At 41.8% G+C, this 25,965-nt stretch overlaps 1 protein-coding gene across 1 annotated transcript in view; it reads right to left on the reverse strand.

Annotated features, from left to right (window-relative positions):
• Positions 1-264: 264 nt before the first annotated feature.
• Positions 265-25,965, reverse strand: part of LOC126484121 (DNA-directed RNA polymerase II subunit GRINL1A-like) — a 40,333-nt gene continuing 14,632 nt past the window's right edge. Inside the window, exons 2-4 of the mRNA XM_050107507.1 lie at positions 18,173-18,421; positions 4,745-5,045; positions 265-635 (exon numbers count right to left, since the gene is read on the reverse strand). Of these exons, the coding sequence (XP_049963464.1) occupies positions 411-635; positions 4,745-5,045; positions 18,173-18,421 (775 nt within the window). The 3' untranslated portion in view covers positions 265-410. The remainder of the gene's footprint in view (positions 636-4,744; positions 5,046-18,172; positions 18,422-25,965) is intronic.

Genomic DNA, 25,965 nt, shown 5'->3' on the forward strand with positions numbered 1-25,965 from the left:
GTGTAGATGACTAGTTCACCTGCTGAGTCACTGAACTAAAACTATTGAGCAGCTATTTATGTACATTACAAATGCAATATAGACATCACACTAAAAACAGAAAAATCACCACTTGATTTGCCCAAGTCCTGGGGAGAAAAAAGTGGGGAGGATATGAGGAAATAAGCTTCCACCTCACAAGTGTACACATTCTGTACTGTAATATAAAATAAGACACTACCCCCCAATGTACGTTTTAAGTATTCAAAATTTTAATACTGAAAGTCAATATAAACCATGCACTTTATTTAAACAGTCAGCATAAAATATTTGTATTATTATACAACAAAAATAGAAATAATATTACATCAACTATTTACTGATCATAGATGTTGCACAGTGTCACTTACAAGGAAAATCCATGAAACAATTTAACTGTCTATTAATGACACGATAACTGCTACATCATTTTCACGTTCTTCTTCCTCTTCTTCGAATGCTTGCTTTTCTTCATCACCACTGTCAGTATTAGAACTGTCACTCAATGACTCCCGCCTCTGACGGTAAAGCATCTGTCCACTTATATTGGATAACTTGAGACCCATGTTACCACACTGTTCAGCTAAGCGCTCTTGTGCCTGCTTCACTTGTGCCTCCTGTAAGAAAAACAATGTTACAGTCTGAAACAGTATTTAAAAGTGCAAATATACAGTCTACACAGTCTTCACGCAGTAAAACTTCATCACAGGGCATGACATTTTAATTGATTACTTCTTTAGTACTAAATCTATTTACAACAAATTTTGCAGAAAGTAGCCACATATACCACTCAATGTACTGGGGGTCCATAATCAAAGTTCCAGTTTGAAAACACAGTAAAAAAGAGAACCACTGCTCAGAATGACATCAAATTTAAACAGCGCCTTATTGACACAGGATGAATATAAATGGGCTCAGCTACGAAAGACAGATGAATTCCAATACAACATCTATGGTTTGAGAAGCGCATTAAACCATCCATACTATTCATTGTGCACGACTGCACACGTTCAGCAGTTGACAGTGGTGGCATCGTTAGTTAGGTAATCCCATCCACCAAGGCACGGTTGTACTACATCTGACAGGAAAAATAATTTTTTAATTCTCCTGAGGCCAAAAACTGCATAAAAAGCAATATCGGTTTCTAATTATTGTCAGATTGGCAGAAGGTATGTTTCAATGTGACATCCACCATTTTCTGCCACAAGCTGAAATCAAAAAACAGAATGACTGGAGTGTTGCAGGGATCACATTCAGAATACATTGCACAATGTATGCCTTCAGTTCAGCTATGTTCCTACTTGGAGCACTGAACACATCATTCTTTCAGATAACCCCAAAGCCGGAACTCACACAGACTAAGATCAGGGGATTTGGATGGTCACGCTGTAGGGAAATGATGGCTGATAATTCTACCATATCTGAAAGTCCTCTGCAGCCGATATTTCACTGGCAGTGCAATGTGCAGTGGAACAACATTGCAATCTTGCATAAAAATGATCCTATGTACACATCCACTCTGTTGAAGTGTTGGAATGACATTGGCATGCAAAAGACTCTCATTGTGTTTACCAGTGATGATCTCCTTGAAAAAATACGACCCTACGATAAAAGATGCCTTCAATCTGCACCACACAGTCATCTTTGCAGAATGAGTGGTGTTGGTTGATGCATGTGCGGATTTCTGTTTGCCCATATTCTGTATACTGAAATGTCTTTGGAGCTGGAAATGGGCTTTGTCTATTGACAGAACATTTCACGGCCACTCACTGTCCATTCTGATGTTAGCAAGAAATTCCAGGGCAAACGTTTGTCAGCAGGAAGCAACACCTGAACATGGGTGATTTTGTATAGATAACAATGCAGAATGTTTCAAAGGATTTTATGCACTATGCTCATTGGCATGTCCAACATTCGGGCAATTCCCCATATACTGCATGTTTGCACACTACTGCTCAACTCCTCTTGCAATGCTGAGGATACATCTTTGACAGACATTGGATCAACTGCTTTTCTCCCTCCGGCACATTGCATTTTAAAAGAACATGCATTTTCAAGTTTTGTAATCTTTTCTCTATACCCTCAGCAGACACTGGAACAACGCCTTTTTTTAAATTCTTGAGTGTCCGGAATGTCTGCAGTACTGCTGGTGAACAGTTATTGTTCTTCTAAAAGAGCTTTGCCAGCAGTGCATGATCCTTCATGCAGATAGTCATGTTGAGCATTATGGGCACAAACTGAGTAGCAGCCATGTGTTGTGCATCTGTTGGTATGTTTATTCTGATGCTTACAGCACCATCTATTTGTCAATACTCCCCCCCCACCCCCCCCCACCCCCAAGATGTTTGCACCCTGCACCAATAACATTTTACATTTTCTTGAAATTTAATATCATTCTGTGCAGTGATTCTCTCTCTAAAACATTTTGAAATTGGAACTTTAATTATGGACACCCTGTACATGCAAAATTATGCATTATGCATAGTTCAGGAAATATGATGTCATAAACATTGAAATGTATGAAACACCAGCTTTTCTTAAAATGGAGCATGAATTACACAGAATATTCTCATCCAGTATTCGATAGGAAGAGCACTTAGTGACTTCCAACAAACTTTAAACGTAATTTCAAACCTTTCCTGAACTTTTTCTCATTTACAGCCCCATGTGCTTAACGAAATATTTAGCAGATTAACTCATTTCTAAAATAATCAGACATTTGATGCAGTTTCATACAAGGGGGTTCGATTCTTTAAAGACTCTGATGTGAGGGAGTTATCTGTTCTTCCAGAAAAAAAAAAAACAAATTGAAAATTTATTTGTTAAGGACCAAACAGAACTAAAAATTTAACTAATAATAAAGAAAGATTCCAATATGTCTATAACAGTCTGTGTTTAATAGTAATAATCCATGGTGTTTTAATGTGGATTTTGATCAAAACCTGGGGATTGTCCTGCAAGTCATGGAGAGATTTTTGTTAGGAATTACCAGGAGAGTCATGAAAGCGAATAAATGGAACAAGGAATATACTGGAGTGGAAGAAATAATTATTAATGTACTGAAATGGATGTAGATCCAGACTACTGAGTTGCTAACAAGAACACCACACAGCAACTAGATTTTTGTAATTTTTTATATTTATGGAAACAACAAGTTCAAAACTCAAATATTGATACCCAAAAGCAGTTCAATGCAACTCTCAAATATTTATGAGAAAATCAACTTTGAAGTTTTCCAAGCATCTTTAATTCACTAACACTATGACGATTTTTCCAACAGGTCACATGTCTGTGTGGCACAATGCTTGGCTGCCACTTGGGTGGCCCAGCTTCACTTCTTGACCCGATGCTAATTTTTAAACAAAGATGCATTTTTACAAATATTTTCATGAAGTACAAACAAAAAAACGTAAAAATGATGTGTTTAGCACGCACTTCACGAATTTCATATTTGAATGACGTAGGTATTTGAACTGAACGGAACCAAACGAGAAAAAATAGTGACTATATCAAAGCTTAAACCAGTGATTATGCCTTGAGTACTAAAACTGTCCCACTCCCTCCTGCCCCATTTTTGTGTACTTTATGCTTCATGGAAATGCTCGTAAAGCAAAGTTTGCTTTCTTGAGAATTTTTGAGAGTCACATCGAAATGTTTTTGGTGACATATTCAAGTTTTGAACTTCAAATACCATAAGAATGAAAAAATTAGAAAAACCTGATTGCCATGTTGTTTCCTTGTAAGTGAAATAGGGGCTCATCCTAACTCTGCACATATATCCAGATTGTTGCAGCAGCAAAGGACAGTTTGTTTTTTCTGGTAGTGGCTACAAAATGAATGATTTACCAAGTGTTCTCGGAAGTAAGGTTTAGATCCAACATAGTGAGATGATTCATTTTAAAAAATTAATACTGAATTCTGAGAAAAAAAATAAATTTGAGATTACGGGATCTGTCAGACAAGTATTTCCAAAAAAAAGTTCAACTTAAGAAACTGACTTCAGATCTCGTGCATGAGAAGTTTCCATGTAAGAGGTATGAACATTATCTTGTAATATCAATGGGTAATCAGCATGAATACAATATACTAAACTGTCAGCATCTAATTCATTGTTAAGCTTCCACAAGATTCAAATGAGGATGCAAGTCAGTGGTTCTCATTGTACGTTTTCACATTGGTCCACATTTATAGCATTTGGAATTACTGGATTAACTGTAGCCTTCAATTCTTCTTCACAAACTCACAAGCAACCTGTAACCTTTCAGCCTAACCTAGGAATCAAGCTACATCACAACAACTAAGGTTTCGTATTCACATTCATTGGTTATGCAGATTAATAATCAAATTGTCATCTTGCAGTGCAAGCTACACTTCGGGTTACACTACAGATCAGTCTGACACCACAACCTGCATTCCAGAAAATAATATAGGGACAAAAAAGGTTATATGTGTTTTGATCTCTCTGTGTTTGTGAATGTAAGACATCACATGCCACAACAGCATTATTTTACAGGACAAAGCTGACATCCGGTATCAGTATGTTCAGTTGATCCAAATTAAGAGGCATGATAATGGTAGGTAAACAACTCTGTTCTGTCCCAATTTTGAATAGATTAGCCACATAATTTCTACAATTTATATTCTCTACAAACTGTTCTACCTCTATGTAAAACTTTATTACAAGAAATGACATTCAATATTTAGTAAATAAGCAAGTCATACTGACCTTTAATCTCAATAACTGTTCTTTCTGAAGTGCAAGTGATTCCTCTAGGGTTAACGCCTTAACATCATTATAAACTGGGGGTGGAGGTGTGGCTGCAGTGACTTCCCAATGGGGTCTAGTTTTTTGTATCTGGGGCTTCTCTTCCTTATCTGCAGATTTCTTTGACATATTTGGTTTGAAACGTTCTTGTTTTTCTGTGTCAGGCTTTTCCACCTTGTGAATGACACTTTTTACATAGGGTACTTCTCCAAACTCTCTTGCAACTTGGCTGGCTGTTAGATTTCTTTCTTGCTTTTCCTGGCTGGAAGGTGTAATTTATTTATAAGGATCAAAAAGAAATCACATATCATAAGGATACTACAAAAACAAGAAGTTCAAGAAATGCCACTTTGAGAGTCAATCCAGAAACATCTCCCACATAACTTGGTAAAGCCAACTACTGTACAAACTTGGAAACAATCTAGAGGTACACAGAAAAATTTGTACAAGATTCACAGAAATGTCAAAATTAAAATAAAAAAATACATACAACAATGGAATATCAAGGACAAAATAATGATAACATTATGTCTATCTGCGACCTAGTATCTCCACTATATATCCTTTTCATAATATTATATAAACATCCACTGAGAGCAATTCCACTGAGTATAACTCTTTTTCCCACCTGAAAAATATAGATATGAATACACCACCAAACATTAAATCAACTGCGTGATTATCAATTATAGTACATATAACATTTAAATATATCAAGTTCCACAAAGAGGAAAGTTTTCGAAGCTTCTATTTAGCTTCATAATACTGGAAACTACTTTCTTTGGAATGCCTTACAATCTTTGCATCTCACAGTGTTACAATTTAGTTATAGGGCTACAATGCCTGATTAAAAAAAGTGAAACACCAAAGGAGATGAAATGAAACTGCACACATTGACTGTGTCATAAAACCATTGTATTCTCTCCTGAGGCAGGCTGTCCCACAACTGTTGTAACTGGTCCGGCACACTCCATACAGGCACTGTGACGGAGTTGACACCTGAGCTCGTACCACACAAGTTCTATTGGGGAGACAGATTCGGGGTTCTTGCTGGCCATGGGAGTACCTCAACATCACAGACACTTCAAGACAGATGTGCCATTTGTGGACGTGCACGGTCCTATAGAAAAATGGCATCCACAACAAGTAACACATGAGAATGCAGGATGTTCATGACATATGGATGTGCCATCAGAGTTGCCTCACACTACAAGCTGCTATCTGAAGTCATTCCCAATGATTACTCACACCATGATGTCAGAAGTAGCAACATTGTGCCTCTCCAAAATGTTTGACAAAAGGATTTCTGCCCAGGTCACCATCATACTCACTGACAATGGTCATCCAGGTAGCGTACACTTGCAATTCAGTGTTGATCATAATGTGATGCCATTTGTCAGCAGTCCATCCTTCCCAGCTATAGTACCACTTCCATAGCAAGCATTTGTTTTGTGGTGTTAACAACAGCCTACACATGGGAATGTAATTCCCTAGTCTAGCTGCTGCTAGTCTTTGACCAATGTTGATGGATGAGACAGAAAGTTGCTGGGAGTCCATTATTTATTCTTCTCATCAGGGTCACCAGCCATGCAGGCCATGCAACTTTACTTTTTTATCAGATGACAGATGTACAAGGTATGTGAGAACAGTAATAATAAGACTGATATCACTGCAGGCAATCGGGCAACACTATGTTGTTCTAATTGTGTAGATTGGTGTGTTCATCCCTTCCAGATGTTTAGCCCGAGTTTCAGGTCCATAAAAGCATCACATAATTTTTGAGAGTGCTGTCACTGAAGTTGTGTTTTTGTTGTGTGTTACGAAAATGGAACAGCAGAATTTAGAGCAACGTTATGACATCAAGTTTTATGTTAACTTAGGGAGAGTGTGACCTTTGAAAAGTTGAAACAGGCCTATGGGGATATTCCTTATCAAGAGATCAAGTTTTTTGCTGGTACAAATCATTTTTGGAAGGCTGAGAACATATTGAAGATGAACCTCATTCAGGGAGACCTTAAATTTCAAAAACTGATGAAAAAATTAAAAGTGTGTGTGTGCTCTTGTGAGATGAGATGGGTGTTTAACAACAAGGATGATCAATGACCAGTTAAACTTGCATACTTTCACCATACATCAAATTTTGAGCTAGGTTTTGCGCATTCAAAAGGTCTGTGGCAAAAGATGCTGAAAAACCTGACACTGAGCAGAAGGGCAATCACAACAGAAATGTGCACACTGATCGTCTATAGAGCATAGTCAAAGGGCACAAATGGTTCAATCTTGTTATTACAAGTGATGAATCTTGGATTTCTGAGTACGATCATGAGACAAAGTGACAAAGTGAGGAGTGGCACCCTGAGACATCTCCTTGACCAAAAAAAGGTTGCATGGACATATCAAAAATCAAAACAACAGTGATTTGCCTTTTTTGTTAGTAGGAATCATATTATCACGAATAAAACATTTGTTCATGCAGGACAAACTGTCAATCACGTGTTTCCCAAAGTTATCCTATAATTTTTTTTCTTTTCCTGAAATTGAAAATGGGACTCTGGAGAATATTCAAAAGAATGTGAGCAACATGTTAAAGGCCCTACCAGTTCAAGCTATTCATCACTGTTACCAAGACTGGAAATGATGACTCCACTGGTGTACAGCTGCTGAAGGGAACTATTCTGAAGGGGACAATATTGTCTGGAGTAGATAGAGGGGGTTATGATTTGCTTGGTGCACAATATGGTGATTGAATCATGCAGTGGTCAGATGTGGTTGACCAGAACCTTGATGATGAGTATACCTGCCCTCTCATTCCCAGGGTGTCCAACAGTGGACCAATGTTGCATACAAATGCTCCACAAATCTGGATATTGCATGATTTGATCTGTCAGCCAAATGCAGACCCACAATGGGGACCCTACAAACTCTGTCAGGTACTGATAATGCCTTCTCATATGAGTATGTAGCATCTACGTGTCCTTCAGTCATCACTTAACAGCTGACACTGTTTACCCAACTTACGTACTCTAATGGACCTGATAACAACAGTAAACACGACAAACACTAATGCACGCTGGTGGCCATTCTGTCTGTCACAGATAATTCCAAATGTAACCATTAACATACCTGCTGATGGTGTGCATGTTTACGAAATTACATTTACATCCAACCATGTCTTTTGGGAACTTCATCTTTTCGTCAGGCAGTGCATTTTCATGTTTATTTAAATTCTTGGTGTTCTCATTTAGTACAACCGACTAGAGTGTAGTATAAACAACAACAAAACTGACTTGACTTCTTGATCACCTGCTGTGTGGTCAGAAGTTTCCATTAAGGAGTGCGCATGCGTGCGCGCACGCACGCAGATGCACATATATATGATGAACACATTTTCTACATTCATTCCTAAAATTTACAGTAAAACAACAACAAACACAAACAAAATTAAAATACTGCAGAAGAAGATACATGTAGTTAATCACTACACTACATACTTGTTGGACTCTAGAAAATCACAAAATTTAAAATGCTCCCTTTATGTTTGTCAACTAAAATAAAAGACCTTCTCATCAAAAACCATAATGATTTTATGTGGTGAACTGAAATGAATATGCCACAGGTCTCAAAAACAGATAAGTTTTCTTGCTTTAGTAAAAAGTCACAGGTGAGAGGAATGTGCCTCTCACTGATATGAATCAATGTCACTTTGTCCTACTTGCAACCAAATATGGAACACCATGGTTGGAAAGTTAGTTTCACCAAGAAAAGCTTAATCACTTTAAGGTGCTCTTTCTCCTATCTAAACATTCCTATATGATTGAAGAGCAAGATAACTGTTCACAATGTTCAGTACATTATAGTGCACTGATTTCGCAACAAACCTGCTTTGTGTACTGTGTCTGCTTGCTCATTTCTATGTATGCTGACATGATCTGGTACCAAGAATAATATTGCATCCTACCTCAATTATTGTTGCACAACAAGAAAGTTATGTGCCATCCGGACAAGTTTCTTAGCCAGATACATCTGTCAAATTATCTGGGAGGGGATAGTCACGAAACCAGGAAGTAAGAGGAAATTGTTACCTAACATCAGCTGCAGTGCCCCTACGATTGTATACAGCATGGCACTATGTACCATGAATTTATCAGGAATGTAAAATAAATCCTAAAGACCAGCTTCAGGAAAGCTACCAAGCAGCTCAGGATATCAACCTACCTGAAACCACAACTTTCAACTAAAATTTATGGTGCTTATCTAAAATATTTTAAAAAGAGTGTTTAGAAACAGAATACCACAGTTTCTTCAAAATACAGTAAAACCCCCTTTCTACATTTTTCAGCACACTGACCTAAAAAAGTGTAAAATGCAGGAAAGTGTAACACAGGAAAGCATAGGAAACACAAAGCAAAAATGAATACATTGCCCTTACTGACATTCACTTTATATTTTTTTAATAAATTACTCTTACTGTCATTCTCTTTATATTATTTAAAATATGAAATGAGAACACTATAAATTTTTGCCTATTTAAAAAAAACTGAAATAATTGTTTTTGGTCCTTTCTAACAGTGATTAGCTCTACTCTTTCAAGAAACCACATTAAAAAAATATCTCTATTCTAATGTGAGACTTGTTATTCATAATCATTATGAAATTATGATACATAAAACTTGAATACAATATTTGTTAAAACACTACAGTTGGCAGTCTTTGTAAACAGAGAACATAGGCATTATATTACAGCTTGTTGCTGAGAGGGAGGTTACTTGATTTAGGGACATCAAGGGTAAGAAAGAGCGTAGATATTATCATGTTGTGGAGCACGTTGTGGAAGAATGTTTACGTCTCACATCAGGTCATACCAACCTAAGAGTGCATCCACAGTACGGATTAGCATATTTCAAGCGGAAGTAACAGCAATTCATGAAAGCCCATTATAGAGACAGCCATCTTCAAATGTGATGTTAATTTGTATATATGACTGCGAAATTTAATTAAAGCTTTTGTAATACAATGCAACGAGCAAAAGGGAGGTTGCTACAAGTCACCATGATCAAATTGTGATGATCATTAAAGTAGTGACTCAGCATACTTTCCCACCCTTCCAAATACTGCGAAGATATAATACAGACAGCAGTGACTCAACACACTGACAACAAAAATCTTGTTTACTGCAGTAACACTATGATACGTGATCAATAACTCTGAATATAGTCCAAGTTTGCTGCATTGTTTCAGGGCTGACTGAGTGGAAATACAATGCATTTTTTGCAGAAATCTGTATGAAAATCAATTTTAAAGGTTGTGATAGCGTCAAAGAAAACTTAAAATGCGGGAAATATTGTACCATGGAATCGTTAATGACTGGAAAGCATTGTATTGAGAGAATAGGACTTCTATTAGGACCACAAAAATTAACGTAAAAACAGGTTTTATTGTATGTCAAACGAAAAAATTCAGAATCTCTTGTTCTGACATTGGTCTAAAATAGGTTGTTTCAACTCTGCTCATGGGGCACAGGCACACACAAGCTGTCCAACCACAGGCAGGCACTGCCTTGTTCAGTGTGACCACAATCCATTTGGCCACCTCTGCCAACAGGTTTTCGGCCAGGGCAGCCATTCGCACAGGCTAAAGCTCGGCTCCATGACTGTCAGTAAGTTAGCTGTTTATCCACTCCTGTCCACCAGGCACGTGAGGTGGAACAGACAAATGTGAAAATTCAATTACTGTGGCACCATTTTCTAACGGACAGTTGCCTGCACAAATATCAAATGGCCTCACTGTTTACAAAAGATTATTAACTGTAATTCCCCAGATGGATCAGCAACAGCAAAGTGCATACCCATGCAGAGGCTGTCAACGGGGCTAGTCCTAAGTGCCCTAGTGGTCAGCTTAATTACTTCACATATAACTGCATTAATTACCTTAGGACAAGACAGCCTTGCAGACTCCAACATTGGGAGAGATGGGATTGTGCAAGTGATTAGTAAAACTGAAAGAAACATGTTTCATCTGCTCTCCATGTGTTCTAACTGATGCATTTTGCAATGCTGATTGCTTCACAATGCCATTATTTCAGATCCATTGTAGTATAAATGAGTTAAGCTTGTTTCTGATAATTAGGCTCAAGAAATTGATGACTTTGCGTAGAATTTTACAGGACAGTTTGTAATGTTATTTAACCCCGTTTTCATTCATATCTCTTGATGCCAAGTGGAGTCTTTTCTTAGGTTTGCATGACATTTTCATCTCATTTGTAATCCAGAGTTTAAAATCTCCACTTAATATTATCTCATTCTGCCCGGTAGTTAAGAAGTTTAAAAATCCATCAAGCTGTTTTATGAACAATAAAAAATTAACAAATGGAGCTGTGTATATTGTAACTTTTATTATTATTATTATTAAATGAAAGTCTACTTCTGCAGCACAAGCTTCAAAATGATGATAACCGAAAACTCCATGGCAACTCCTACTTTCTCCATATTTGGCCTGCAATAACTGGACTCTAAGTTGTACCCACCCACATTTGGCATTCCTATATCTGGGATGAAATGGTATTCAGAAACACACATCACATCCACCTGATTTACAAGATGCAGTTCATCTAAACAAATCAAAAGTTGATATTACTTTTTAAACCCTCTAATATTTCGATGCAACAAGTTTATTTTAACCTTCTTTACAAATAAACATAGGTTCAAAATTTTCATTATATTTGCTTACTTTATTACTGATAGCCTTTACACTAAAAATTTTTCTGCTCTCACACTACTGACTACAGGGATGCACCCATGAGCATCAGTGTTCCCCTTAAAGAGTCTACCAACAGCCCACCCAATTTCCCTTGCCCATTTCTGTTCGCATGTAGGTCAAGTGTTGTAAAACCCTCCCTGTCAATAGCATCAATAGAAACCAAACCTATGTTCAATTTCTCACCAGATAGAAGCAGATGATCTAAGCCCATGTTGACCCGGCTCACAGAGATGTTCATCTACGGCTGATCATAACATCTCAAAACAGGAACAAACTCAGCATCTGTACACCTCGTTGCTGAAGCTGTTTTTACTAAACCACTCTCGAGACTACGGGTAAAATCCCTCTCAATCCTTTTTCCTGTACCATTCTTTATTAGAACACGATACGTCTTTCCAAATATTTTGTATGAAGAACCTATATCCTCTCCCACTTGGTTACGGCTTCCACTTGAAATAATTTCTGGTACTTGTTTCCTAGTTCTTCCTGTAACATCTGGCCTATTCTTCTTCCATTACTACTATCTAACAGTAAGACCTTCCTCCCGTTCCTACTTTCTCTTGAATCCACTGAATTCCTGTTGAAAGCCTTCTATGCTCCAGCTACATCTACTGGGGAGTTTTCCTTGTGAGGTAACTGGGCAAAATTATGTTTTGTGTCGATAACAAAGCTGTCAGATAATGTTCTCTTTCTGTGGTCCCTGTTTCCAGCTACCACATGCTGTTTCACATTACACATCTACCCCCTTAAACTTTCTAGTTCTTTCCTAGCACTGTCAAGCCCTGCTTTAAGGGCCTTAATTTTTTTCCTTGCTGTTCGGCTATTATTACATCTTGGGCACAGACTCTACAAGACCATGGATTGCATCACAATTTCCCGTGCCACCTGATTCCCCCTGATGAAGTCATCTCACAACTGCTGCACCTGCACCCCAGAACTAACTTCCCTATGGCAGCTCAAACATTTTATATTTATGTTTGTCACAAAAAGTATCGATACATGGGCCAACTAATAAAGATAAACTGTCAAACACTACAGTTATGCATTTCAATTATATCATTTGTTATACGTACAGTTATGAAGTCACAAGACAAATAAAATGCAGTTACACGGCAATTTATCAATCTCTGGACAGCAAAACTTTAGACCTAGAGATGTATATTCAAGATTTAAATAGTATTTCGGGAAAGAAAAGTCAGAAAAAGAAATTTTCAGTTACTCAACTATAAAGTACACCAATGTACATATAAAATCACTTTAAATACTACATTTAATACTCATGAGACATGACTATTTGTACACATGAAATTGCACCACTATTACTCAATCAAAGATATGCAATGCTCTTTTAAATATAATCTCATATTGCTCTTCCTTCTACAATGTATGATTTAAAAAAAGAAAGAAAAGAAAAGAAACTAGCAGTCTGTGTGGTGTAGAAACACTTATTTCCTTGTCACCCTACTGGTCAGAGCGAACCAAAGCAGACACAGATCCTTGTCCTATCCAGTACCAACCTTCCCCAACCATGACCATTCTTCCATGTTATGTAGCCAGTACCTAGTAACTTTCCAGATATTCTTAATCTCTTAATGCGGTTTCACCCTCATTCTCGTACATGTTCCAAGAGAGTACATCACACCCATGACTTTAAAGAACCCTGATTTAACCATTCTTGCAGTTGACAAGGCCTCCATTTTTGTTTATGAGCCATGCTGCTGAAGTAACTGAGAGTCTTCACGAGTTTCATGACACATTGGCTTACAGACCTTACCACTATGAGCAAATCCCAGAGTCCAATATTACCCCCAAAAACTGCTTTAAACATCTAATCAACATCAATACCTTCTGCTTGATTCCATGTTCCTCCTTGCAATTGCTCCCAAACTCCACAAACCCAATTCCCTTGGTTTCCTTACTTATCCCTTACGCACTGCCGTTTACAATAGTACCACAAAAAGATTTTCTGTCTAGAGTGACCAGTACCTCCAAACAAGTACTTTCTGTCTTCTTTTCTGCATCCAAAACACTTATCATATTATCCGTCACCTTCCTACAGTTCCTATCCCATTACCGCCAGATTTACTGGTTGTTACAGAATGTCCCCACAGTAACCTGTTCATGGGATACTCAACACACAAAACCTCATTTCAGGTACATTGATTACAGTTTCAGGGTCTGTGCTCAGGGCAATGACATACTTTGCTACATCCACCAGTAGAGCATTAACACTTACTCACAAATCCTCTTAACTTAGACCTTCTCCGCTCAATGAGCCATATTCCAAAATGTTGGTCATGACATTCCTCTTATCTGCTCCACACACTGTGTATTTTGAAGTCTCATAGCTTAACATTTTTGAAATAATGTCCTCAAAACTGACTTTAGAAAGGATAGTGCCAAATGATTCAGAACACACAGTAATTGAAATTACAGGTAAGTGGTTCCTTCCCACTTTATTCGCACACAGAAAATCTGACAGCCACTTCAGTCACAATACAGTAAACATAGTATTAAGAAAACAGTCTTAATCGCATTTTTTTTATTTATTTACTGCCGACCGGTTTCAGCCCATTGCAGGGGCCATCTTCAGGGCGAACATACTGTGAAATCACAATACATATCTTAGACAAAACTAATGACAACCAGTTTATAAGAGTGGATTACGTAAATATAATGTTTTACCCACTGTTACGACTACTGGTGGTGTCATGTCTACCAAGGTGTGGCAGGAGACTGTAGAGAATTTACCTTAAGCTTGGGTTTATATAGCAAGCTATGAGCACGAGAGCGTAATCAACGCCTTCAGCGGTGACCAATGGTAGACGTCTAGGATTAAAAATTGAAGTATAAATACAATTTGCGTTAAGTTTTCAATTTAAAGAAACCATGTACATTTACGAGGGTGAGTCAAATGAGTCGACCAGCAGCAAAAACATTATATTTACGTAATCCACTCTTATAAGATGGTTGTCATTAGTTTTGTCTAAGATATACATTGTAATTTCACAGTATGTTTGCCCTGAAGACGGCCCCTGTGATGGGCTGAAACCAATCAGCAGCAAAAAAATAAAAAAACATGACTGAGACTGTTTTCCTAATAGTAAGTTAATTTTATATCAATCACTGTTACTCCAAATCCATGTTGTCCATACAATAAAAAGTTTCTTAAAGGTAAAGATAATTTACCTGTTCCTTGCATAACTTATCCACAATACAATAACCTGGCTTTTAATTCAGTGATACAGTACTCTTTGGATGTCACAAAAATCTGACACAGTGGCAATATATCATCACAATAAACACAGCACACACATTACTTGTGCTTAGAGAGTCAACAACACAACTAAGTTATTCACAAAGTACATTTTATAGCACAGTAACACTTAGACATTGCAAATTTACTATCACACCCATGATTTTCAGATGCACAGATATCATGCAGTCAGAGCAGACTTTCGCAAATTTGCACATTACTTCTTGACCCCCGATTTTCACTCTAACTGACAGTTGTTACTTCAGAGCTTTTGGACCATGGACTTTTAAGTGCATAGATATTAACATTACAACTGGACCCTGCAGACTGGCAGTTTTGGCATGGAGTGGGCTATTTAAGGACTGGTATAAAAGTATTTGTTAATTTCAGAAACTACATAATGTTTTGAAAATCGGCTAGGTTAGATTTCGCTGTTTTGAAAGAACTATGAATTTTAACAGTTGTCTCGTTTACAGTAATGTTGAAGATTAGTGAATTATAGAAGTATACAGTTTTAGCATCAGGAATATCCTAACTACGAGTGTGGCATCCACCATGAAAATAATTATATATAATATTAAATTATTTAAATTCTTAATTAGTGGTTTAATTATTGAAGGGTATCAACTAATTAAAAAAATATGGCACAACAGTGTCAAAGTTCAGAATCTAATGACTGGCACTGGAAAATATAGCAACATATGAACTTCAATGTTAATTATTTTGGATTTTAATTAGTTTGATGCTGAATAAAATGTTCCTGAAAAATGAGGTACCAGACTTTATAATGGTATATGTCATTCTATTCAAATATGCTGATTAGTTCACAATGTTTTCCCATTATGCATTATAGTAAAACTTTCAATTAGCCATTAGTTTTAATTAACAATGTTCTAATGAAAATTATATACTTTACTGGGCTCACTATATCCACATTAATCAGCATAATAATAAATTAAAATTGAGCTTTGCCAAAGTAACATTTTGGAGTATTCATGAAATCAATCAATTTTTGAAAACATAGTGTAATTGCATAGATAAAAAGTCTACTCACCAAGTGGCAGCAGGACAACAAACATAACAGTGCTGGAATTTGCAAGCTTTTGGAGCCAATGGCTCCTTCTGGAAAAAGGGCTGAAGAGGAAGAAAGAGGGGTGAAGGAAAAGGATTAGAAAATGGGGAGAGTTTGGAACAGTTGCCCACAATGCCGGGTTATGGGAAACTTACTTGGGTGGGATGGGAAAGAAAGACTGATTGTTCAGCTCTGCACAGGATGAGATCTCAAAACCTGAGAACTTAAAGGTGAAAGATAAAATAATAAGTAAGACAGAGATTAGTGACAAAACATCGTGCACAAGTTAGTACGAGCAGAAAGCTACGTGCATTGAATGTGGTAGAGGTTGGGGACAGGGAAAAATACACAGGCCAGAAAATAGAAGATATAGAAAATTAAAAGGGAGTGAAGAAAGACATAGATACTAAGGTGAAATGCTGAGACTGAAGAAATTAACGTAAATTGATGCTAGGTGGGTGGCAAGAATCAAAGGTATGTTGTAATGCCAGTTCCCACCTTTGAAATTCTGAGAAACTAGTGCCTAGGGGAAGAATCCAGAGGGTACACGTGGTGAAACAAGCACCAAGATAATGGCTGTCACGTTGTAGAGCATGCTTTGCGAATACGTATGTTGCCAGTATACATCCTCTATCTATACCCATTCATCCTAACTGATAACTTGGTGATAGTCGTTCCATTGTAAAAGACCAAACAGCATTTGCATAACAGCTGGTACATGAAGTGTCATGTCACAGATAGCTACCCCTTTGATAGTGTATATTTTGCCACTTACTGGTACAGAAGGTGGTAAGATGGTGCACAGGGCAAGTCTTACAGCAGAGACTGTCACAGAGGTAAGAGCCATGGGGCAGGGAAGTGGGTGGCAGAAGGAGCATAGGGTCTGACAAATCTGTCCAATATCCTTTGTCAGACCCTATGCTCCTTCTGCCACCCACTTCCCTGCCCCATGGCTCTTACCCCTGTGACTGTCTCTGCTGTAAGACTTGCCCTGTGCACCATCTTACCACCATCTGTACCAGCCCTGTAAGTGGCAAAATACACACTATCAAAGAGGTATGACTTCATGTACCAGCTCTTATGAAAATGCTGTTTGGTCTTTTACAATGGCATGACTATCTCCAAGTTATCAGTTGGGACGAATGGGCATAGATACAGGAAGTATACTGGCAACATACATGTTGCAGAACATGCTCTACAACGTGCCAGTAATGACCTTGGTGCCTGTTTCACAACGTGTGCCATTTGGAATCTTCCCCAGACACCAGTTTTTCAGAATTCCATTTTGGGAACTGGCATTAGAACAATGTCTTTGGTTCTCGCCAATCCGTAGCCTCAATTTACATTAATTTCTTCGGTCTCAGAATTTTGTGTTAGTAACTATGACTTTCTTTACTCCCTTTTAGATTTCTATATAATTTTTATTTTATGATCTGTCTATTTTTTCCTGCACAAATCTCTACTACATGCAATGCACTTAGATTTTCACTCCACATGCAATGCAATTAGATTTCCACTCTTACTAAACTATACATGATGTTTTGTCAGTAATTTCTGTCTTACATATTACTCTATTTTCCACCTTTAAGCTCTCGAGTTTTCAAATCTAATCCTGCACAGTGCACAAAAATCACTTAGGACCATGTGTGGGAGCAGTCATGTCATATACCAGGGGTGCAGCAATTACTGTGCAATGTTCTATGTCACCCTTTTTTTCCATCTCACCACTGTTTAATGCTTCCTTTTCGTTCTACACTAGCCTACACTAACAACGGCCCATAAACAATTAGTGTTGCTACAGCCTTTGTGTGTGTGTGTGTGTGTGTGTGTGTGTGTGTGTGTGTGTGTGTGTGTGTGAGAAATAGGTTTTCGTTTGTTTCCTCAGAAGCAAAGAAACATATGGGAAAAAAAGAGAAAAGTGTTCAACACTTATTAGGCAGCTTATTCCTTCATTTTCAATCTACAGCAGCTTTCAATACATTCCCCAGTTTTATTCTTTTATTTATCAGTTGTTTCACTGAAGAAATGACACATGAGTCACAAGCTCGGTATTTCACATTCATGTATGTGTACCGTTCCCTGTTATTCTTAAAACACATAAAAACTAAAGAATGACAAATAATTTAACAAAGTTCTGGAGGCAAATTAAGGAAAAATGTGCTCAGTCTCAAATGACAACTTCATACAACATTCTACCAAAAAGTATAACAATTTCATTAAATTTTCTACCACAAACCTCGAAAGTGATTCTGTAAAGATGATACACATTTCAATCACAAAACTGTTAGTAAAGCTCAAGTCATACCTTTGAAATTCCGAGTCTTCTGAAGATGAAATATTCTTCCTTCGTGTTTCATCTTGGCTTACTTTCTTTTGACCATTAACATTTAAACTGGGACTGCCTGACCATTCCACATCATCACTTCCAATTTTCATGTCAGCAAGAACACTGGTAACTTCTTCAGCTTCATTCCTGTTTGCCTGCTCTTCTTTCAAAGCACTTAAAAATTTTTGTATTTTTTCTCCTTTATCAGGTAACTTGCTAAGGAAAGGCCTGAAACAAAGAAACCACAACATCACTGCTAGTGATATCATTTGAAATTTTACAGTTAAATGACTTAGCACACCTCATTCTCCTTCTTCAGTCTCCCACAACCCCATCCAATACTTTTTTCCTGCACCATTGACCACATATTATTCCTCCTTTTTCACCTGGGTTTGTGTCTAGAGAAAGGAACATGTTCTTTACAAGAGTGAGTAAAGGTGGTCACATAAAATTATCTTTTGGTCATATTAAAACTTCAGATTGTGCTTTCCTGTTTTATCCAATACAAAACTTCTGTAATGAGCTGCCTCTGTATAATACAATTGTATGATGTTCTGGATTTTCATTCATTTCTCATTTTGGTAACAAGTGGATCAGTAAGTGCAACCCAACTCTCCATGTTATCACAATTCATTCAAGACCTTACAGTTCACATTCTACACGTTGGTGAACCTCGGGAAATCAAAACTGCATTTAAACAATGGAAAATCCACATTGGAAATCAACAATTACGAAAATGATAGATCACTACTTCTGCAAAGATGACACACCGATTTGCAGACTGGCATAACAAAAGGACTGATCCACACTAAGCTTTAGGCCAAAGTCTTCTTCTGAAAAGAAAGGAAACCATGCACACCCCCTGCACTCATGACCCCTATCTCCACTCTAGCCAGACTGAAACTGTTGTGCTGAACTAAAGCAGCAATCGGGAGTGGGGAAACGAAGGGGGAGGGATAGCACAGTATGGATGGGGAGAAAGAAGAGAGTTATCTCGCAGGGTGCGCACACACTACAGGGGGGAACGGGGAGCAGAAAAGGAGAGGGGGTAAGACTGGCATGTGAGATGGCAGAGAGGGAACACAATGCGGGCGAGGGAGCATGAAATGGAAGGAGGTTGTAGGAGAGAGGAGACGGCAACTGCTGGGTAGAGGGTGTGAGGACAATAGGTCATCGTAGGTTGAGGATGGGATAATTTCGGGAGTGGAGAATGTTTTGTACGGATAACTCCCATCTATGCAGTTCAGAAAAGCTGGTGGTGGAGTGGAGCAGCTATTAAAATCAAGTGTATTATGATTCACTGCATGTTGTGTCACAGGATGGTGCACTTAGCTCACTCACAGTTTTGCGGTGGCCATTCATTCTTGTGGTTGATGGTCATACCAATACAAAAAGCTGTGCAATGATTGCAACAGAGCTCGTATATGACATGGCTACTTTCACAGGTGGCCTGGGCTCTGGTGGGGTAGAATAGGCCTGTGACAGGACTGGAGTGGGAAGGGGATGAGTGAATTGGGTATGTCTTGCACCTGGGTCTTCCACAGTGATATGATCCCTGCAGCAAGAGCTGGGATTTGGAATGGCACAGGAATGGACTAATGTGTTGGGGAGGTTGGGTGGGTGGCAGAACACCATTTTAGGGGGGGGTGGGAAGGATCTAGGGTAGAATGTCTCTTATTTCAGGTCACAATGACAGAAAATCAAACCCCCAAGACAAAGGATGTGATTCAGTTGTTCCAGTCCAGGAACGTATTGGGTGACATAAGGTGTATTTCTTTGTAGCTGTTCTTTCTTGGGTGGTGGCAGGATTGGGGGTGTGTGGAGATATGGCACAGGAAATCTGTTTGAGGACTAGGTCTGGGAGATAGTGCCTGTCTGTAAAGGGCTTTGTGAGACCTTCAAGTATACTGGGCAAGGGAGTTCTTGTCACTGCCAGGTTGTATGGGAGGCATTTTTTTGGTGTAGAAGGGATGGCAGCAGTAAAACGCAGGAGTGGTTGGTGGGTTTAATGTGGACTGAGGTACAGTTGGAGCCATCAGGGAGGAGGTGTTCAATGTCCAAGAAGGCAGCACACCAGGTTGAAGAGCACCAGGTGACATGGATGGGAGAAGAGGTATTAAGGTAAATGAATGAGGATACAGTGCCTTGGTCCTGAATCCATATCATGAAGATATTGTCAATGGGCCTGAAACAGACGAGGGATTTGGGGTTTTAGAAGGCCATCCTCTAGATGGCCCATAAATAGGTTGGCATACGAGTGTGCCATGTGAGTGCCCACAGCTGTGCCACAATTTTGTTTGTATACCTTCCCTTCAAAGGAGAACAGTTGTGTATTAGGATAAAGTTAGTACCGTGTATCAGGAATGCGGTAGCGGTCTGGAGTCTGAAGGACATTGGGAGAGGTAATGTTGAATAACAGCAAGACAATGGGCATGAGGGAGTTGGTGTAGAGGGAAATGGTGTCACCAATGACTTGTAGTGGTCATGGTGGTTGTGCTGGAAATTCAGGGAAGGAAGAGGCTGATATCTCTGACATGAGAGAATGGTTCTGGAAATAGGTTGGAGGTGTTGGTCAATGAAGGCTGAGGGCACAATAAACAGCTACAACAGGGTATTCAGGATCATTGGGTTTGTGGCTTTTGTTTTGAGGAGCATGTAGAAGGTGGGGTGCAGGATGTCATGGGGAAGAGGACGGAAGTGGATTCAGAGAAGAGGTTCTCAGAAGGGGCTAAGGCTATGAGCATGAACTGGAGGTTGTGTTGGACTTCTGGGATGGGATCACTCTGACAGAGTTTATAGATGGAGTAGTCAGACAATTGGCAAAGACTTTCTGCCAGGTAGTCTTTGTGAGCCATAACAACAGAGGTGGAACCTTTGCCTGCAGGTATGATGATTAGGTGAGGGTCTATTTTGAGGCTGTACATGGCTGTCCTTTGTTCTGCTGAAAAGTTGGTGTTCTTAGGAAGGGACTTGGGCGAGGACGGGAGGCCAAGTTGGAGGTAAGGAAATCCTGAAAAATGGACGGGGTGGTTAGGTGGGAGGGAGAGGTTATCACAGTTGGATGCTGGTATCAACTGGGATAGGCAGGGTTCAGTGTTGGGATTAGGTTAACTTTGGTTGGAGGGATTGGTGGCAACGAAGTGTTTCTATTGCAGAGATCAGCAGTCGGAGAGTAGGCCTTTGACAAGTGCAACAGGGTTAAACCTGGGTGTAGGGCTGCAGATGATGCTTTTGAATAGGACTGAAACTTTTGGGTGGCTGAGGAGTTCGGTAGAAAGGTTACCAGCAGTGTTCTGGGATTGTTGGTTGGTTGGTTTGGGGGATTAAAGGGACCAGACTGCCATGGTCATCGGTCCCTTTTTCCAAAGACAAAGAACACCCACAGAGAATAAAAACGAGGAACAGAAGAGATCACAGACGATACAGAACAAGAGAAACTGAGACAAGGACAAGACAAAACGAACTAAAACCACACAGAGTGTGACGGTGGTTGGCCGACCATAGAAATAAAAAAGGAAAAGCCAACCACTTAGAAACACATTAAAAAATCAGTTTAAAACCGGAGGCCAAAGGCCAGAGTCAACACAAAACAATAAGATAAAAACAGAAACACTCAGATTAAAGAATAAAAACCCCCTGCCCGAATAAAACGTAAAACTAAGTCAGCCATAGCCGAGTCATCTGTTAAAAGGGCAGGGAGCGAGTCAGGCAGCGCGAACGACTGCCTGAGCGCGGCTAAAAACGGACACTCCAATAAAACATGAACCACGGATAAAACGGAGCTGCAGCGACATAGAGGCGCGTCCTCACGGCGCAATAAGTGGCCGTGCGTAAACCGAGTGTGCCCAATGCGCAGCCGGCAGAGGACAACAGACTCCTTGCGAGAGACCCGCAAGGAGGAGCACCACACACCGGTAGCCCCCTTGATGGCCCGAAGTTTGTTGCGTGAAGGCAGGGCGCGCCATTCAGTGTCCCAAAGGTCCAGAATTTTGCGGCGTAGGAACGCTCGCAAATCTGTCTCCGGGAGGCCAACGTCCAGAGATGGTGCACTAGTCGCCTCTTTCGCCAGCCGGTCAACATTCTCGTTGCCGGGGATCCCAACATGGCCTGGGGTCCACACGAAGACCGCAGAGCGGCCGCAACGCGCAAGAGTATGCAGGGACTCATGGATAGCCATCACCAGACGGGAACGAGGAAAACACTGGTCGAGTGCTCGTAAACCGCTCAGGGAATCGCTACAGATAACGAAGGACTCACCTGAGCAGGAGCGGATATACTCTAGGGCACGAAAGATGGCGACCAGCTCAGCAGTGTAAACGCTGCAGCCAGCCGGCAAGGAACGTTGTTCGGAATGGTCCCCTAGAGTGAGCGCATAACCGACTCGACCAGCAACCATCGAGCCGTCGGTGTAAACAATGCCAGAGCCCTGATACGTGGCCAGGATGGAATAAAAGCGGCGGCGGAAGGCCTCTGGAGGGACTGAGTCCTTCGAGCCCTGTGCCAAGTCTAGCCGAAGGCAAGGGCGAGGAACGCACCACGGGGGTGTACGCAGAGGTGCCCGGAAAGGAGGTGGAACAGGGACAAGCCCAAGCCCGGAGAGAAGCTCCTTGACGCGTATGGCGATCGGACAACCCGACCGGGGCCGACGTTCCGGCAGATGGACGACTGACTGCGGGAACAGGAGACGATAGTTAGGATGCCCGGGCGAGCTTAGAACATGGGCAGCATAAGCGGCCAGCAAACGTTGGCGTCGGAAACGCAGTGGAGGGACACCTGCCTCCACTAGTACGCTGTCCACAGGGCTGGTGCGGAAAGCACCAGTGGCAAGGCGTATCCCGCTGTGGAGAATTGGGTCCAGCACCTGTAACGCAGATGGGGATGCTGAGCCATAAGCCAGGCTCCCATAATCCAGACGGGACTGGATTAACGCCTGGTAGAGCCGCAACAGGGTAGAGCGGTCGGCGCCCCAGCGGGTGTGGCTCAAGCATCTCAGAGCGTTTAGATGCCGCCAACACATCTGTTTCAGCTGCCGGATATGAGGCAGCCAAGTCAACCGGGCATCGAAAACCACCCCCAAAAACCTGTGGGTCTCCACCACAGCAAGGAGTTCGTCAGCAAGATAAAGCCGCGGCTCAGGATGGACTGTTCGGCGCCGGCAGAAATGCATAACGCGGGTCTTGGCTGCCGAAAACTGAAACCCATGCGCTACAGCCCAAGACTGCGCCCTACGGATAGCGCCCTGTAGCTGACATTCAACAGCTGCTATGCCGGGAGAGCTGTAATAAAGGCAGAAGTCGTCAGCATACAGGGAAGCGGAGACAGAGTTTCCCACGGCCGCAGCAAGACCGTTAATGGCTATTAAAAACAGACAGACACTTAAAACGGAACCCTGTGGCACACCGTTCTCCTGGACGTGGGAGGAACTATACGAGGCCGCGACTTGCACGCGGAAGGTACGACACGACAGAAAATTGTGGATAAAAATCGGCAGAGGACCCCGAAGACCCCATCCATGAAGCGTAGAAAGGATGTGATGACGCCACGTCGTATCGTACGCCTTCCGCATGTCGAAAAAGACAGCGACCAGGTGCTGACGGCGGGAAAAGGCAGTACGGATGGCCGACTCCAGGCTCACCAGATTGTCGGCGGCGGAGCGGCCTTTACGGAACCCACCCTGAGATGGAGCCAGAAGGCCCCGAGACTCCAGTACCCAATTCAAGCGCCGGCTCACCATCCGTTCAAGCAACTTGCAAAGAACGTTGGTGAGGCTAATGGGACGGTAGCTGTCCACCTCCAGAGGGTTCTTTCCAGGTTTCAAAACGGGGATGACAATGCCTTCCCGCCATTGCGACGGAAACTCCCCCTCGACCCAAAGACGGTTGTAAAGATTGAGAAGGCGCCGCTGGCAGTCCACTGAAAGGTGTTTCAGCATCTGACAGTGGATGCCATCTGGCCCAGGAGCGGTATCAGGGCAAGCAGCGAGGGCACTGCGAAATTCCCACTCACTAAATGGAGCATTGTAAGATTCCGGGTGGTTGGTGTGAAACGAAAGGCTCCGACGTTCCAGCCGCTCTTTAATGGAGCGGAAGGCCTGGGGGTAATTCGCAGAAGCGGAACTCATAGCAAAATGCTCTGCTAAGCGATTTGCAATGACGTCGGAGTCAGTACACACGGCTCCATTCAGTGAGAGCGCAGGGACGCTGGCAGGGGTCCGATAGCCGTAGACGCGTCGAATCTTGGCCCAGACCTGCGAGGGAGTGACATGGAGGCCAATGGTGGACACATACCGCTCCCAGCACTCCTTCTTGCCTTGGCGGATAAGGAGGCGGGCCCGCGCACGCAACCGTTTGAAGGCGAGAAGGTGTGCTAAGGAGGGATGTCGCTTGTGACGCTGGAGCGCCCGCCGGCGATCTTTAATCGCTTCAGCGATCTCAGGCGACCACCAAGGCACAGCCTTCCGCCGAGGGGACCCAGAAGAACGGGGAATGGCAGATTCGGCAGCAGTAACGATGCCGGTGGCGACCGATTGAACCACCGCATCAATGTCATCGGTAGAGAGAGGCTCAAAAGCGGCAGTGGAGGAGAACAAGTCCCAGTCAGCCTTATTCAGAGCCCATCTGCTAGGGCGCCCAGAAGAGTGGCGCTGTGGTAGTGACAAAAAGATCGGAAAGTGGTCACTACCACACAGGTCGTCATGCACACTCCATTGGACAGACGGGAAGAGGCTATGGCTACAGATGGAGAGGTCAATGGCGGAGTAGGTGCCATGCGCCACACTGAAGTGTGTGAGGGCACCATCATTTAACAGCGAGAGATCGAGCTGCGACAATAAATGCTCAACGATGGCGCCTCGACCTGTTGCCACTGACCCACCCCACAGAGGGTTATGGGCGTTGAAGTCGCCCAATAGCAAGAAAGGTGGCGGCAATTGGGCGACCAGTGCAGCCAGGACAGGCTGCGAGACATCACCATCCGGTGGAAGGTAAAGACTGCAGACGGTAACAGCCTGTGGCGTCCACACGCGGACAGCGACAGCCTCTAAAGGCGCCTGGAGAGGGACAGGCGCCTGGAGAGGGACAGACTCGCTGTGCAGAGTGTGAAGGACATATATGCAGACGCCACCAGACACCCTTTCATAAGCTGCTCGGTTCTTATAATAACCCCGATAGCCACGGAGGGCGGGGGTTCTCATTGCTGGAAACCAAGTCTCCTGGAGAGCAATGCAGAAGAAAGGGTGAAGGCTGAGAAGTTGGCGGAGCTCAGCTAGATGATGGAAGAAACCGCTGCAGTTCCACTGGAGGATGGTGTTGTCCACGGCTGGGAAAGGCGTGACGGGACTGGGAAGGCAGATTACGCCGCTGGGTCACCTGCTGCCTCCAAGTGAGCACCTGTGCCAGGGCTTTCCATGGCGTCGGAGGGACTGGCGAGATCGAGGTCCTCAGCGGACGCCAGGATCTCCACCTCGTCCTCAGACGCAGAGTTTGAAGGTTGCGGTGGGACAGGTGCCACCGCAATGTCAGGATGCTTGGGAGCCTTTTTCTTCAACGGCTTCGCACGCTGTGCCTTGGGAGGGTCTGGCTGGTAGGGCCCCACTGGGTCAGTCTCACGGACGGACGACAACCCCACGCTTCTCCGGCTGGGAAGGGGGGACGAATGTCCCCGATGGTTGGGGTGGTGTTGCTCCTGGAGTAGATGGAGCAACAGTGGGCGAAGTGCCCCCCACAACCAAGGGGGCTGGTTCATTGAGACATAGCTGAGAGGCAACAGTATGT

This window comes from Schistocerca serialis, chromosome 1 (genome assembly GCF_023864345.2).
Source record: "Schistocerca serialis cubense isolate TAMUIC-IGC-003099 chromosome 1, iqSchSeri2.2, whole genome shotgun sequence".
NCBI lineage: Eukaryota > Metazoa > Arthropoda > Insecta > Orthoptera > Acrididae > Schistocerca > Schistocerca serialis.